This window comes from Melozone crissalis, unplaced genomic scaffold (genome assembly GCF_028551555.1).
Source record: "Melozone crissalis strain CALT ecotype California unplaced genomic scaffold, PUWL_Pcris_2 ptg000150l_1, whole genome shotgun sequence".
Lineage (NCBI taxonomy): Eukaryota > Metazoa > Chordata > Aves > Passeriformes > Passerellidae > Melozone > Melozone crissalis.
The window spans coordinates 887,623-904,696 of record NW_026535921.1 but is presented as its reverse complement, the minus strand read 5'-3'; the positions used below and the strand labels follow the sequence as shown (position 1 = coordinate 904,696).

The 17,074-nt window shown below is 54.0% G+C and overlaps 1 protein-coding gene across 1 annotated transcript in view; it reads left to right on the top strand.

Moving 5' to 3' along the window:
• Positions 1-2,312: 2,312 nt before the first annotated feature.
• The window catches only part of HADHA (hydroxyacyl-CoA dehydrogenase trifunctional multienzyme complex subunit alpha), a 29,090-nt gene continuing 14,328 nt past the window's right edge, over positions 2,313-17,074 (top strand). The window contains exons 1-7 of the mRNA XM_054293415.1: positions 2,313-2,400; positions 8,412-8,453; positions 8,539-8,609; positions 10,614-10,747; positions 11,864-12,002; positions 13,167-13,286; positions 13,369-13,471. Of these exons, the coding sequence (XP_054149390.1) occupies positions 2,313-2,400; positions 8,412-8,453; positions 8,539-8,609; positions 10,614-10,747; positions 11,864-12,002; positions 13,167-13,286; positions 13,369-13,471 (697 nt within the window). The remainder of the gene's footprint in view (positions 2,401-8,411; positions 8,454-8,538; positions 8,610-10,613; positions 10,748-11,863; positions 12,003-13,166; positions 13,287-13,368; positions 13,472-17,074) is intronic.

Below are 17,074 nucleotides of genomic sequence, written 5' to 3'. Positions count from 1 at the left end.
TGTCCCAGCGCCCAGGCAGCCCTGCTGCCAGCAGCACCTCCTGACACCAGCAGTGTCCTTGGCACCCCTGCCCCTTGCCAGCCCCTGGTGCCAGCCCATGGAGCTCCTGCTGTGCATCCCCATGGCAAACACAGCAAATTCATGTCCTCCACCCCAAAAAAACCCTCTGCAGCTTCCCCAAATCATGTTTCCCTACAAACAAACCCTCATCTGCAGGTTTTATTGCCCAGGGATGGCCCTCGCAGCTCCAGGATTTGTTTGATCCATGTCAACATTCATCTCTCTCTGTCACACTCTGGGTTCAAATCTTGGCACTTTCTCTCCCAAGCACAAAGTTTTCCCATGGAGGGGCACAGGAACACCCACAGACCCAAACCCAGCCCTCTGCAGCTCCCCAGATCTCAGCACAAGCTGCCAGTCACCCCCTTTGACACCTCCCAGCTGCAGCTCCACACGTGCCCCTTCCCAGCCCCAGGCTCCTCCTGCCAACAAAGAACCCAAAACCAAACCTTTCCAGGGCAACCTGCTCCTCCTCCACCTGTGCCAACCTCCCTCCCCACACATGAATAAGGCTTTTCCCTAAATTTTCCCTGCCTAGCTGACAGAAGTTTCTCCCAGGTGTAACCTCCTCCTTCCTCCCACATTGCACAGCCATCTCCTCCTGGTACAACCCCATTTCTGCCCCCCAAACGCCCCCAACCCCCTCATTTTCGGTGCTCCCCTGGCTCTCCAAGGGCTCAGCCCTGGCTGCACAAACCACCAGGGCAAAGCTCCTTGCAGAGCCAGGATCTGCCTGGATTCCACAGCTGAGCCGGGCTCTGTGACCCTCAGGGATCCCTTCCAACTCAGGATAATCCCCAATTCCATGAACAGCCCCTGCTCCCTTCCCATCCCCACACATCCTGACACTTTCACTGCGCAGCACCATCACCCCGGGACTCCCAGCGCCCACCCCAAACACACCCGTGCTGCTCTCAGCCACTCCCAAACTCCCCTCGTCCATTCAGGGCCACCTCCCGACCCCTCCTGTCCGCCCAGGACCAACCCCTCGAGCCCTTCATCCATCCGGGACAGACCCCCGGGCCCTCCTCAGCTTTTCCCAGCCCCACTACCCCGTCCATCAGAACGAACCCCCCGACTCCCCTCACTTCCACCCAGAACGAGCCCCCCGACTCCCCTCAGGTCTCCCCATCTACCCAGAACAAACCCCCCGACTCCCCTCACTTCCACCCAGAACACACCCCCCGACTCCCCTCACTTCGATCTGGAATTAACCCCCCGACTCCCCTCACTGCTCCTCCATCCATGCAGAACAAACCCTCCGACCTCCCTAACTCCTCCCCGTCCATCGGAACAAACCCCCCGATTCCCCTCAGTTTTATCCGGAAGGAACCCCCCGACTCCTTTCACTTCCATCTGGAACGAGCCCTCCAACTCCCCTCACTTCCACCCGAAACGAGTCCCTCGACTCCCCTCACTGCTCCCCCGTCCATCCAGAACGAACTCCCCAACTCCCCTCACTTCCATTCGGAACGAGTCGCCCGACTCCCCTCACTTCTATTCGGAACGAACCCTCCTGACTCCCTTCACTCTTCCCCCGTCCATCGGAACGAGCCCCCCGACTCCCCTCACGTCGCCCAGTCCATCTGGGACCGCTCCCCGACTTTCCTCACGTCGCCCCGTCCACCCGGCATGAACCCCCCGACTCCCCTCAGGTCTCCCCGTCCATCCGGCACCGCCCCCCGGCCTCCCTTCATCCTTCCCCCGCCCACAGAGGACCGACTCCCGACCCTCTGCTCCAGCCCGGACCGAGCCGCCTATCCATGACCCCCACTCCTTTCCCCGGGACTGACTCCCGATTCCTCTCACCCTTCCCACACTCCCGTCCGCCCAGGACGGAGCCCGTGACCGCTCCGTGCCCTTCTGTCCGCTCCTGTCCCTTTCTGTCCCCTCCCGTCCGCTCCCGCCGCTCACCTCCGCCCTCACCCCGCTCTGCCGCCGCCGCGCCGCCACTCGCCAAGGGCCCCGCGTCCCTCCCACTCTCCGGGCTGACCGCCTTACGCCTGACCCACACCTCTCCCTCCGCCGCCGTTTCTCATCCCTATTCCGGCTTCTCCCGCAATCCGCTCCGGCTCGGCGCGGATTGGAAATACTTAAAACACCGCGGAGAGCGGAGGAGAAGGAGGCAGCGTTGTGTTGGCGGCGGCGAAGCGCGCGGGCAGCGCGGCGGGGCGGGCGCGGGCGGGGCGCCGTGGGCGGGGCGGGCGCGGGCAGGCCCCCGGCGGCCTCTCCCTCATTCGACCTCGGCGAAGATGGCGGCGGCGGTGCGAGCCATCGGCAGCCTTGGCCGCCTCCCGGCCGCCGCCAGGGCCGGCCCGACGCGGCACACCCCGCCCCGCGGTGAGCGAGGAGACGGCGGGGAGGGCGTGCGGTGTCCCCCGCGTGAGGGGAGCACCGGGGGATGGGGGCAGTCAGGAGTAAGGGACGGAGATAGCGGAGGGGCGCTGAGGGGACACTGAGGGAAGGGGAGCGCTGACGGGCATGGGGACAGCGAGGGGGCACTGAAGGCTTGGGGAGCACTGAGAGAGCGAGGATTGGAGTGGGATGGGGCTCACTGAGGAGTGAGTTTTGGGGGGACGGTGAGGAGGCACTGAGAGGTGAGGGCAGAGGGGACGCTGAGGGGGCGAGGGCCGGGGTGATGTTGAAGGGATGAGGAACAGGGTGTCCCAGAGAGGATTTCCTGATGCTGGGGCAGGGGTTGGGTGGGTCTGGGTGTCCCGAAGGGCTCCTCGGGTGGTGTGGCCGTGAGGAGTTCCCAGGGAAGGGGCTGTGAGGACCGGGACAGGGACAGGAGATCCCTGGGGGCTGTGAGGATTGGGGCAGGGACAGGAGATCCCCGGGGCAGCGGTGGGGTGGAAGGTGTCCCTATGTGAGGAGTTTGTCCCCATGGCCTGGGAGTCACCCGGGGGATCCCTGGCAGGTCCCCAAGGTCTGTCCCCCCATGTCGTGGGGTCTCTGGGGGTTGTGTGCTCCCATAGGGGACATCCTGCCATGCCAGTCCTTGCACAGGGACACACTGTGGGAATATCTTAGCGGTTCGGGGGGGGTCCTTGTGACCTGGCACTGAGGGGGGGACACTCCCTCCAGTCAGGATGGTCCCTGCACGTGAGCTGAGCCACAGGCAGAGAGTGTCCTTGTGCCCTGACACGTGTGCCTGTCCCAGTGCCCCGAGAGCCTGCTTGGAAAGGAGAGGGTGTCCCCGTGCCCTTGGCAGTCTGGATCCTGCGGCTGCCTTCCAGACAGGCAGGGGATCCATGGGAAGGGGGATCCCTGTCATCCCTGTGACCCTGTAATCCCATTTGTCTGGGGGAGGGTGGCTGCAGGTGCTCCCTGATCGCTCAGCTGAGAGAACTGGGATTGTTCAGGCTGGACAGGAGAAGGATCCAGGGGGCAGGAGAGGCCCTGAAGGGGCTCCAGGAGAGCTGCAGAGGGACTGGGGACAAGGATGGAGGGACAGACACAGAGAATGGCTCCCAGTGCCAGAGGGCAGGGCTGGATGGGATCTTGGGAATGAGGAATTGTTCCCTGGCAGGGTGGGCAGGCCCTGGCACAGGGTGCCCACCATGGATCCCTGGCAGTGCCCAAGGCCAGGCTGGACACTGGGACACCCTGGGACAATGAAGGTGTTCCTGCCATGGCAGGGGTGGCACTGGGTGAACTTTAATGTTCCTTCCCACCCAAACCAACCTGGGATGCAGTGATTCCATGATTTTGTGTGGGGCATTTCCCTTGCCAGCTTGGGCAGGGCTGTGGCTCTCTCCTGCCTCTTCACCGAGCTGCCTTGGTGCTTCCTGGCTACCAAGGCAGGGAGTGCCCAGGAGCCCTGGGAAAACCAAAGGACCTGGCTGGGAAGCTCTGGAAACCTCATATTTGAGCACTTTGAAGGGCCTCAGAGTCTGGTGTTGATGTTGACCCAAAATCAACATCTTCATTTAAACCCAAACCTGGGCTTGGTTCAGAGCTGGACTCAGCGCTCTGAGAGCTCTTTTCCAACAATTTCATGGTTCTGGGATCTTGGTGAGCAATTCCATGGCTCTGGGATCGTGGTGAGCAGTTCCATGGCTCTGGGACGATGTTAAACAATCCCATGGTTGTAGGATCATGGTGAGCAATCCCATGGTTGTGGGACCGTGGTTAGCAGTTCCATAGCTCTGGGACCATGGTGAGCAATTCCATGGCTCTGGGATCATGATGAGCAATCCCATGGTTCTGGGACCATGATGAGCAATCCCATGGTTCTGGGATCATGGTGAGCAATCCCATGGTTCTGGGATCGTGGTGAACAATTCCATGGCTCTGGGACCATAGTGAGCAGTTCCATGGTTCTGGGATCATGGTGAGCAATCCCATGGTTGTGGGACCATGGTGAGCAATCCCATGGTTCTGGGACCATGGTGAGCAGTTCCATGGTTCTGTGATCATGGTGAGCAATCCCATGGTTGTGGGACCATGGTTAGCAGTTCCATGGTTCTGGGATCATGGTGAGCAGTTCCACGGCTCTGGGTTCCTGGTGAGCAATCCCACAGCTCTGGGACCACAGTGAACAATCCCATGGTTCTGGGATCATGATAAGCAATCCCATGGTTCTGGGATCATGGTGAGCAATCCCATGGTTCTGGGACCATGGTGAGCAGTTCCATTACTCTGGGACCATGATGAGCAATCCCATGGTTCTGGGACCATGGTTAGCAGTTCCATGGCTCTGGGTTCCTGGTGAGCAATCCCACAGCTCTGGGACCACGGTGAACAATCCCATGGTTGTGGGACCATGGTGAGCAATCCCACAGCTCTGGGACCATGGTGAGCAGTTCCATGGCTCTGGGATCATGATGAGCAATCCCATGGTCCCAGAACCATGGTGAGCAGTTCCATGGCTCTGGGATCATGATGAGCAATCCCATGGTCCCAGAACCATGGTGAGCAGTTCCATGGCTCTGGGACCATGGTGAGCAATCCTACAGCTCTGGGACCACGGTGAGCAATCCCATGTCTCTGGGATCATGGTGAGCAATCCCATGGCTCTGGGATCATGATGAGCAATCCCATGGTTCTGGGATCTTGGTGAACAATCCCATGGCTCTGGGATCCCAGCTGTGTTACATGCAGCCTTGGAGCAGGTCTGTACGTGACAGGCTGCTGCAATCTCTGAGGAGGAGACTTGTGGCAACTCCAGGGAGTTCTCAGGCTGCTGCTGGTTGGAATTCTTGTTCTAACTGGTAAAGCTCTGCACAACAAACAGCCCTGGAGCTGCTGTGAGGACGCTGTCCCTGTTCATAATGAATGAATACCCTCGTTCTGCCTTGCAAAACATTTGGGAAGTGGATGCAAAGCTCGGGGGCAGCCCAAAGGCAGGGAGCAGTCAGGAGCCAGCTGAGCTCCAGGGCTGGCTGTACCTGCTGGGCCACATCCCTGTGCCACCAGGTTCCCAGGGTGGCTTGGGAAGCTCAGTCTGCCAGGAGCTCCCCATCTCACGGGTCACAGCTCTGTGCTCAGGTGGCCTGAGCTTCATCCTGTCCATCCTGCTGGGACTTTGGGTGCTCCAGGACTGGAAAAAGGAATTTCCCTGAGCCATGGAGGCTGTTCCCAGTACAAGCCGTGTGCCACGTCCCGGTGAGTGGAAGGGTGGGAAGTGCTGGGCAGGGAGGCAGCTGAGGCAGGAACAGGGAGAGGAGAAAGTGGCAAGGAGCAGGCTGGGCTCTGGGGTGGCTGTTGTCCATTCTCTGGTGCATGCAAAGTTCTGAGAAGGTGTTGGTGTCCTGGTGCTGGACAGTCTTTGAGCTAAGAAGTGAGATGGAACTGATTTTCAGGGCTTTAACTCTGGAATCAATGATGGGACATTCACTGAGGCTGGGCTTCTGCTTCCTGCAGCATTTTGAAGGAATTTTCTGGCTCTGGTTTTGGCACATTCCCATTGCAGTGCTGAAGGGATCAACACCTAAAGCAGATGTGCAGGGCCCAGGACACGGAGCTGCTTTTGCTTCCTGGCAAAAGATATTTTCCACAAATTTGCTGGAGTTAAAATAAACCATTGTCAGGCTACAGAAACCTCACTCCAGTGTTCACAGCTGGTGCACTGCTGACAGCACCTCTCCCAGAAGAGTTTAAATTCAAGGGGAGTGAGATTTGTGCAGTCATGCTCTTGATTTATTTTTTTTTCCTACTTCATCTCTTCTGTTTTGTGGGAATGGGAAGGCAGAGTGGAATTGAAGGGTGAAGGTTTTCATGGAAGGAATCTGTTTGGGAGCTGGTATGGAAAAGGAAAGCCATGTAAAGAACAAAAAGCATTGAATCCCAGACTGGTTTGTCTGGGAGGGATCTTAAAGCTCATCTTGTTCCACACCCCTGCCATGGGCAGGGACACCCTCCACTATCCCAGCTTGCTGCAAGAATTGAATTAATTAATTCAGGGAGACAGTTTAACCCTTGCTTTCTCTTTAAAGAGGCTGCATGGCTTTTATTGGGTTGAAATATTGCTGTTTAGGTGTTCTGCTGGACAGCATCTCTCACCAGAGGAATTGTTGTCAGCCCACACTTGATTTGTGGGAATTGAATGTTGGTGCTTATTTTCAGGAGTACACAAAGAGTTTAGGGAAATTATTGCTGGGTGGAGCTATCACATGTGGGTATTAAATATTGCTGAGGAGCTTTGGAGTGGGAACTGGTTCGCTCTTTGTTTATAAAATGCTGCTGTGAGCACATGACACACACACAGGCACCCCAGAGCTGTTTGCTGGGACAGCCTGACGCTGAATTTCCATCCCCACGGCATCACAGTGCATATCCTGGGCTCAGGAATGGGAGCAAAGGTCAGTCCCTACTGCCAGCACCCCGGACAAGGTGGAATGGAGGCCAAAGTGCAGCCCTGAGCCCTTGTCACGGGGCTGTGGCAGCGGGGACACCTGTTGGGGAGGCACAGTTTGCAGTTTGTTCTCCTGGTGTTGTTTTATTCTCCCTGCTGGGAGTGGGAACGTTCCATTGCTGAAGGCTTTGTCAGTGTGGAGCAGAGCCCTCCCCTGGCTGATTGGCAGTGTGCTGGCTGGTGGATAGATCCATGTGGAAGTTACACTTTTACTGGAATTCAGGCCTAAAGCAGCTTTGGCAGGGACTCAGCCTGGATCTGAGTTTGGGGATCCTCAGGGTCAAGATCAAGGTTGCTTGAAGAGATCGTGGGACCAAACAGAATTTCTGAGCAGAAAAAGGAGATTTAGGAGTCAGAAACTTGTGGGCAGAACTTGTTCATTTGTGGTCTGAGGGCTCTGAAAGAAGATGTATTAATGTGCTTTGCATGTCATTAGTGGAGGTGGATCCAAGAGCTGGAGAGGGACCCTGGACAAGGGCCTGGAGGGACGGGACAAGGGAGAATGGCTCCCCACGTGCAGAGCTGCCCCAGCCCTGGGCATTCCAACAGCACAAGGACCTGGAGCTGCTGCAGAGAGCCCACAGAGCCCTGGAGCCAGGCTGGGAGAGCTGGGGGTGCTCACCTGGAGAGGAGAAGGATCCAGGGAGAGCTCAGAGCCCCTGGCAGGGCCTGAAGGGGCTCCAGGAGAGCTGCAGAGGGACTGGGGACAAGGATGGAGGGACAGGAGCCAGGGAATGGCTCCCAGTGCCAGAGGGCAGGGATGGATGGGATCTTGGCAATGAGGAATTGTTCCCTGGCAGGGTGGGCAGGCCCTGGCACAGGGTGCCCACCCTGGATCCCTGGCAGTGCCCAAGGCCAGGCTGGATGGGACTTGGAGCCACCTGGGACAGTGGGAGGTGTCCCTGCCATGCCAGGGAGTGACCCTGGATGGGCTTTAAGATCCCTCCCACCCAAACCAGTCTGTGATTCTGAGTATTTTGTTGATAGATGGAGGCAGGAATAAATATTCTGTGTGGCCCTCCAGTTGTACCCTTTGAGAATTGTGTGGTCACCTTGGACTGGCCCCATTTGCTGGCACCAGAGTGTGTTTTTACAGAAATACCCTGGCCAGTTACGTTGGCTTTGCAGGGAATCCACCTTGAAGCTCCCCAAAGTGCAGGAAAGTCCTTGGTTTAGCACAGGAAGAGGTTGGAATGAGGATGATCAAGGCCAAACTCCTTGTGCCACCTGCTCCATCCCCTGCCAGCTGCTTGGGAGGAGGGATTTCATTTTTGCTGCTCTCAGTTGGGCACTGCTGGCACTGCAGAGTGGGGTCTGTGCTGCAAGGTCACTGCTGGGATTGCTGGACTCTGTTGGGGCACAGATCAGGCTGTGAGAGGAGGGACTGGCTCATGCCCAGGGTTTCCAAAATCTATCCTTGGCAGTCCAGGGGAGCTGGGAGAGGCTGAGGCCGCTGAGAATTCCTTTAACACCTGTGCCATCTTTCCCTCAGGTTATGCCTGCCGTAACATCTCCGCCTCCAGTGCCCTCCAGAGTAAGTGTGAAGCTTTTCTGTAAATCCATTTTTTCCTTCAAATGCCTGGAGCAGGAGCTGAGCCCACCCCTGTGTTTGCTTGCAGACAGAACCCACGTCAGCTGTGATATCAAAGGGGATGTTGCTGTCGTGCGCTTCAACACACCAAATTCCAAGGTATTGAAAATTCCCATTTAGGGCTAAGGACTTCCCCAACCTGCAGCCTTACAGAGTTGGGAGCAAAGGAGAAGTAGGAAAAGAAGATTTGGGGGTTTTGGTGAGACATCTGGAGATGCCTCTTGGAGTACTTTGTGTGTGCTAAGTTAATTTGTCTCTCTCCCAGGCACAAGGTCTTGTTAAGTTCTAAGTCTTAAGGAAAACTTTTAAAAAATTAAATCTTGCTTAGTTCTTGTATTCAGGTCACTTAAAGAATGTCCCTACTTCAGTAATTTAGAATCTATAAGTTCTTTTGATTCTATTGTCATGAACACAGTATAAATAGAAGCTAATTGTCATTTTTTAGGTCAATACAGCTGCAGTTGTTCAGGTATCAGGAGGCAGGAACTCTGTAAATGACATCTAAGGAACACATCTAAAAATGCATTTTGGAGTCTCATAACCTGTAGTGAATTTCAGGTGTCATCTCACAGATGGAAATTCTCTTTATGCGCAGTGATAGAGCTTGCAATAAAAACCTGGTTTTTAAAGCAAAGCAGCTGAGCTGCTCTGATGTTATACAAGATGTAAAGATTGAACTACTACTGCTATGAAAAATCTTGTATTAATTGTAGCAGACCAGAGGAGGGTTTTTATATACTCCTTTCATTTGAGGAGTTGCAGCAGTCTCAGGTTTGAAATATTCTATTTATGTGAGGATTTGGTGGTACCTAAAGAACCCAGGCTGGGTTTGTTCTGCTTTTTGCAGCCTTTCAGTAAAGCTGGGGGACTGTTGTCAGCCCGGTTTGGGGAAGGTGTCCCTGCTTCAGGGGAGTTGATGAAATGACCTTGAAAGGTCCCTTCCATCCCAAATCATTCTGTGATTGTATGATTATATTATTAAAAAAAAAAAAACCAAAAACAAACAAAAAAAACCAATTTACAAGTTTATAAAATCAATGTTTGCGACCACTGTTGGGAAGGCTAAAGGGGAACTCCCTAATTAAAGATGACCTGCTGCAGGGTTTTATCCAGGAAGGGGTTTTGTGCTAGGGTGTCACTGTTGTACTTTTTGAAAAATCCCTTTGCCAAGATTTCTTCTCATGAGAAGATGAGAGCTTCTCCTGTATTTGCTGCTCTGGAATGTGGTCTGGAGATTGTTTATCTAAACATGTGAATTGTTTTAACTTTATAGCCAACCACAGCCAGCTGTGTTGAGACTCTGATGAGTCAGTCACAAATTTTAATTATTCATTCTTGATAAGCCTTCTGTCTGTATCCTTCTCTTTCTTTAGTGTAGTTTTAGTATAGCATTCTATGATATGATATAATAATAAATCAGCCTTCTGAGAACATAGAGTCAGATTGTCATTTCTCACCTGTCCTGGAAACCCTCACAAACTCAGCACTAGGATTCTCATCTCTCACCTGTCCTGGAAACCCTCACAAACTCAGCACTAGAATTCTCATCTCTCACCTGTCCTGGAAACCCTCACAAACTCAGCACTAGGATTCTCATCTCTCACCTGTCCTGGAAACCCTCACAAACTCAGCACTAGAATTCTCATCTCTCACCTGTCCTGGAAACCCTCACAAACTCAGCACTAGGATTCTCATCTCTCACCTGTCCTGGAAACCCTCACAAACTCAGCACTAGGATTCTCATCTCTCACCTTGTCCTCGAGACCCTCACAAACTCAGCACTAGGATTCTCATCTCTCACCTGTCCTGGAAACCCTCACAAACTCAGCACTAGGATTCTCATCTCTCACCTGTCCTGGAAACCCTCACAAACTCAGCACTAGGATTCTCATCTCTCACCTGTCCTGGAAACCCTCACAAACTCAGCACTAGGATTCTCATCTCTCACCTGTCCTGGAAACCCTCACAAACTCAGCACTAGGATTCTCATCTCTCACCTGTCCTGGAAACCCTCACAAACTCAGCACTAGGGCAGGGCTGAATTAACTTGCAGCAGGTGTGGGCTCCAGGTGAGCTCCTGCTGAGCTGCTGCTCTGCCCCCAGGTGAACACCCTGTCCAAGCAGCTGAGTGCAGAGTTCACCGACATCATGAACGAGATCTGGGCCAACGAGACCGTGAGGAGCGCCGTGCTCATCTCCTCCAAGCCAGGCTCCTTCATTGCTGGAGCGGATCTCAAGTAAGCACTGGGCTTCAGGAGCTGCTGGAGCTGTCCCTGACACCTCCCTGGGGTGAGGCACAGGCTGGGAGTGAAATCCCCACGCTCAGGATTTCAGAGTTGCTGAATTGAAGTGAGGATCTGAGCAAAGAGGGATGTGGCAAGTCCTTAAACCCCTCCTGGCTGTGGCATGTGGTCACTCCTTCCTGCAGCCAAGGAAACCCAGCCTGGCTCTGGGCTGGGCATTGTCCTTGGGCACCAAAAGAGGGGATAATTCACATGCAGGACTCGTTTGAGCTGGGTTGGAGTGCCTGGCAGCCTTCCAGCCTGGCCCCTGCTTTGGGCAGGGTTTGGCACTCTGCCCTGTGCTGAGCAGCCTCCCAGCTGCCTGGGTAACTTTTCCAGGGTGTGGGATGATCCTGTGGGTGCCCACTGGGCCCTGGAATGCCATTGACTCCTACTGCTGACACTGACAGGGCAGAATAATTGTTTAAAGACTTTGAAAGCCAGAATGCTCTGAGGAAAGAAGGTAAATTAAGAATAGATCCTCCAAAGCCTTGTTACATTTTTGGCTGGCTTTGTCCAGGGACAGAGACTCACTCCCTGTTCAGGAGGGAAGGAGGTGAGCAGACCAAAGGCCAGGCTTGGTTAAGAGGTGTCTTCTCCTGGCCTCAGCACCTCCAGCATCCCAAATTACTCCTGCCTGGCAAAGGCTGCGAGCCTTCAGGAGAATAATTAGCGCAGGGAGGCTCTAATTGGCAGTGTGGCATCAGAGCCATCTGCTCCTCTTAGAGTGATTCTGGGCTCTTTCCTCCACCCTTCCTGGCAAGTGCTTTAAGGCTTCCTACGACCCTTCCTGCTCTCCCAAAGGCTTCCAGAGCCCTGGCACAAGGGATCCCATTCAGGAAAACCCTGTGTCAGCATGCAGGGCCCGACCCTGCTGGGTTTACTTAGTCTCCCTGTGTTGCCTGATCCAAAACTGGGGCCTAAACAGCTCTTGCCTGCCTGTCAGCCACTGGAGATTGTGGGAAAACAGGGACAAACTCATCAAAACCTCTCATTTTCCTGCTGTTTTGTCAAGAAAACTGACCAAAAAAATGCTTTTCCCGTCCTCATCCACCTCTCTCCTCCCCTCAGCATGCTTGAAGCCTGCAAGACTGCTCAGGAAGTGACTCAGCTCTCTCAGGATGGACAGAAGATGCTGGAAAAGATTGAGCAGTCTCCAAAGCCTGTGGTTGCTGCCATCAGTGGCAGCTGCCTGGGAGGAGGGCTGGAGGTACTGGGCAATGCTGGGGCTCCCAGCAGGAGGGGGAGCTGACACTGCTGCTTCTCTGCTTCCCCAGATGAGGCAGGCAGGACTGGTGCTGTGAGATGAGTTTGGGAGCTGATGAGGGCTCATTACATCATGTAAATGAGTTTGTGGCAAGTTAATGGCTTGCTTGTGCTTCAGGGCTCTGCCGTGCGAGTTCTGCTGCTGTGGAAAGAGAGCAAATCGAATCTGCACCTGTGTGGGCCAGGCTGATATTGAGATGAGTGTCCAAGGGAAAACTGGCTGTTTCCAGCAGGCACTGGGTCTGCATCAATGCTGCTGGCAGAGTTCAGCCTGGAAATTGCTGCTTTTCAGATGAAGTGAGCCTTGTATCCCAGCAACTTCCATTCTTTGTGGGGCTGAGTGTGGGGACCCAGCCAGGCTCCTCCCTGCCTGCAGCTCCACTCCAGCACCTTGGCTGCATCTTCTGCCTTGTAATCTCCATCCAGGGTTTTGTAAACAGCAAGGCTCTGCTAATTCCTGGAGCAGAGTTGTTACTAAAGCAGTGTAACCTTGGAATGGAGTCCCTTCAGTTTGTGCTGATTTCTCAATACTTTTTTTACAACCACTGTGTTGACTCATCTTGGCAGTCCAGGGATAAACCAGGAATCATGTGTAGATGGGACTGTGATCTTGGTGAATTAGTGAATTAATTAAGCCCTTGATGGTCTAGGTGAGATTAAAAATCAGAGAGTTTGATGTTCATCTCAGCAACCTGGGCTCATTGTGGCTATAAACAGCCACATTTGCTAACTCTTAAAAAAAAAAATTCATTTCTAAGCAAGGATCAAATGGGAAAGTTTATCCAGGCAATTCTAACTCCAGCCTGAGAACCACAGATCTGTTTTAGAGGAATGAATACAGCCAAAGATAAGCTGAGGATATCTGGGTATCCTGGGCTGATCCCCCAGTGTGGGCAGCAGGAAAGGGGAGGATTCTCATGACCTGATGACACTCCTGCTGGCTGTCATCCCCCAGAAGCCATCAGTGAGCACAGAGGGAATTTGGGCACTTGGTGAAGGAATTGGGGCAGGGTGATGAAAGCTGAGGCAGTGTGTGGGGGAGAGCTGTGTGATGGCTGCCTGGTTCTTCTTTCACAGGAAAACCTTTCCTTGTCTCTTCCATTTTAAGGTTGCCATTGCCTGTCACTACAGAGTAGCAACAAAGGACAGGAAAACTGTCCTGGGAACACCTGAAGTGTTGCTGGGTCTCCTGCCTGGAGCAGGGGGTACTCAGAGGCTGCCAAAGATGGTGAGTAAGAGGAAAACTTAACCCCATAGCCCTTTCTGCCTGGCAAACTCCCGCTCTGGAATCTTCTTTCTGCCCTTTCTAGGTGGGACTTCCTGCTGCCTTTGACATGATGCTGACTGGGAGGAACATCCGTGCAGACAGAGCCAAGAAGATGGGGCTGGTTGACCAGCTGGTGGAACCACTAGGTCAGACATGGTGTTTCTCAGTTCCTTGATGTGCTGCTGCCTGTCAGGGAACCCCTCCCCTCGCCAAAATGCATGGAGAGGTTTTGTCCTGCTCTGCAGGGGAGCAGAAATCCCTGTTCCAACCTTACAAGCACAGGGACCTTGAAATGTGAGGCTGCTGCAGAAGCTGAGTGAACAGGAGAGGTCAGCATGGAGGGCAGGCCTGCTGGCTGTCCTCCTTAAGCTAATTATCCAGATAAGAGCCCACATTACTCATTTATCATGTCAGAGGACAGATTGCAGCCCTAATGGAAGGACAGTGGATGAGTGATGGCTGTGTTTCTGCAGCCTGCAGATGGTAATCCCTGACAGGAGCTGCAGCTGCAGCCCCCATGGTTTAGGCACTCAGAATTGCCAGCTGGCTGTCAGCTGGGGGGACAAATTCCCTGCAAACTGCAGGATTCCAAGTGTTGCTGAATCATGTCTTGCTTCCAGAGTTCTTTCACCAGGGCAGCTTTCTTGGAAGGTGGAAATGGAGGAGTTTGAGGACTAAACCCTCCAGAGCCTCCCAAGAGGAGCCAGCAGCCCATCTCAGGAGTTAGAATGGAAGCCACTGCTCCAGCTGGCACTGCCATGGACTTGGAGGGTGCTGAGCATGGTTCCCTCAGGAAAGCATAGCCAGAACACACTGGTGGTGCTGAAGAAAATAAAATTGATAAAAAGCTGCTGCTGCCCACCCTGAGCAGTGCCAGGGAAGCCCTGGTGTCCATGCTGTCCCACAGGCCAGTGCTCAGCTGGGTCATGGGATGGCCTGGGTTGGAAGGGACCTTAAAGCTGATCCATGCAGAGGCAGGGACACCTCCCACTGTGCCAGGCTGCTCCAGCCCCAATGTCCAGCCTGGCCTTGGGCACTGCCAGGGATCCAGGGTGGGCACCCTGTGCCAGGGCCTGCCCACCCTGCCAGGGCACAATTCCCAATTCCCAGGATCCCATCCAGCCCTGCCCTCTGGCACTGGGAGCCATTCCCTGTGTCTGTCCCTCCATCCCTTGTCCCCAGTCCCTCTCCATCCCTCCTGCCAGCCCCTCCAGGTGCTGCAGTTGGGTCACCCCAGAGCTTTCCCTTCTCCAGGCTGAACCATCCCAGTTCTCCCAGCCTTTCTTACAGCAGAGCTGCTCCATCCCTCTGATCACCTTGGTGCCTCCTCTGGGCTCTCCCCAGCAGCTCCAGGTCCTTGTGCTGCTGCCCAGGGCTGGGGAGCTCTGCAGGTGGGCTCTCACCTGGGCACAGGGGTAGAATCCCCCCTTTCCTGCTGCCCACACTGGGGGATCAGCCCAGGATACCCAGATATCCTCAGCTTATCTTTAGCTGTACTCATTCCTCTGAAACAGATCCATGGTTCTCAGGGTGGAGGTAAAATTGCCTGGATGAACTTTCCCACTTGATCCTTGCTTAGATAAGTGAATTGTTTTTTAAGAGTTAGCAAATGTGGCTGTTTATAGCCACAATGAGCCCAGTTTGCTAAAAGGAAACGTGAGCTTTCTGAGGAGCTGCTGGGAATCCTGGCTCAGCCCAGAGAAGCACGTAGGAGGAACACAGAAATACAGATGACATGCAAACACTGGATGTGTTCCTTGTTATCCAAACAGCAGCCAGTGCCAGGAGGGCTCCTGTTCACTCTGTCTGTGGGGAAAGCAGCTCTGCCTGGGGTGATGCTTTAACTGATGACGGAAAGCTTGCAGGGAGACACACACCATCAATTTCAGGGCATGCAATCAGTTCTCCTTCAGCAGGGAGCTCTGCAGCATTCCCTGAATCCAGTTCTGGCACGTGCCATTTATAAAAGAAAGCAGATGGGAGTGCACAGCTCCTGGGTTAGGACACAGCAAAACACTGGGAATTAACTGCAGGTAAAGCAAACCCACATATGTGGGGTCAGCCACTCAGTGTGAATGGTTCTCACAGCTCAGACTTTAAAAAAACAGCAATTTTCTTCAGCTGGAGTATCAGAATCCAGCTCTTGTTAATGTATCCAAGCTACTGGAAATCGGGGATTGACATCTTGTAGCACATCAGGTTATCAAGCTGAAGGTCTCAGCCTGGAATGGTGAAAAGAGAATTTGGAAGCTGGTGAAGTCTGAGCTCTGAACTCCCAATTGCTCTTGGGTTTTTCCAGTGAATTCTCTAAAACCCCCTGGGCATTGCTGAAATGTAGATTATGCAGCAGCTCTGAGCTATATTTTGTCTGCTGCCTGTAAAATCAATTGTGTTTTGTTTGGCTTGTTTTTCCTTGGACTGGCTCTGACATTCTGCCAGGGAAACTTCCACAGGGAGCTTCCCTGAGCTGTCAGAGTGTTTGTGCTGCTTTATCTCCTCCTTGCTGAGAGGCTGCCTGAGCAGGGAGCAGCTTCTGGGGTCTGCTGGGTGAAAACCCTCAAGTTGTGTCACAGAGAGGTGAAACAAAGGGGCCACCGAGCTGCTCCAAGGGCTGGAGCCCCTCTGCTCTGGAGCCAGGCTGGGAGAGCTGGGGGAGATCACCTGGACAAGATCCAGGGAGAGCTCAGAGTCCCTGAAGGGGCTCCAGGAGAGCTGCAGAGGGACTGGGGACAAGGATGGAGGGACAGGAGCCAGGGAATGGCTCCCACTGCCAGAGGGCAGGGCTGGATGGGATCTTGGGAATTGGGAATTGTTCCCTGGCAGGGTGGGCAGGGGCTGGGCTGGAATTCCCAGAGCAGCTGTGGCTGCCCCTGGAAGATCCCTGGCAGTGCCCATGGCCAGGGTGGGCATTGGGACACCCTGGGACAGTGGGAGGTGTCCCTGCCGTGGCAGGGGAGGATTATATAACCTTTAACATCCCCTTCCCAAAAAAAAATTCTGAGTTTCTATGTTTAAAACCTTACTGCTGAGGAGGAGAATAGTGGGAGATGAAACAGGAGGGAGTTTCTGATTTGGATTTTACCTGTCTCCTCTGTGGTGTCTGTGGGGAGTTTCCTTAGCTCTGAGGGCTCTGCAGTGTCTGGGTGTGTTTGGAGCAGTTTGGGTGAAGGTGAACGGCCCTGCCCAGCTGCAGGGTTGTAATTTCCCCAGGTTTGTTCAGCCCAAAGTTGCACATTTAGCTCCAGGGTCTGCTTGGTGACTCTGTGCAGCTTCACCAGGCACTGCTCTGTCATTAATGACTCAGAGTTTGCCTCTGGCAGCATCTCACAGCTGCCTGATCAGCCCTGTGCTGTGTCCTCCTGTCCTGATGATACAATTGTCTGGAAATGAGGATTCCTGTGCTTGGAAATTGTGCAACCCACCCTCAGAAGCTGCTAAAACTGGTTTTGTGGTGGCTTGCTTCATTGTGGGACAGCTTTAAGTTAGGCCAGGTGTTACAGTAGCTAAAGCCAGAGGGAGGTTTTGTGCACTGAGTTCAAAGGTTGGGGTTGGTTGGACATTGACTCCAGTACAGAGATTTCCAGGGACTCAGCACTCCCAGAGTGGTGGCTGTGTGTTTAACAGCTCAGTGTTGGCACAGAATGGTGGGACACACACACAGAGGAGAGGCAGGGGAGGCAGAACACCTCAGCTCCCTCAGGATTCTGGGTGCCTGCAGTTATGTCAAGCGCAAAGTTTGAGAAATAAAG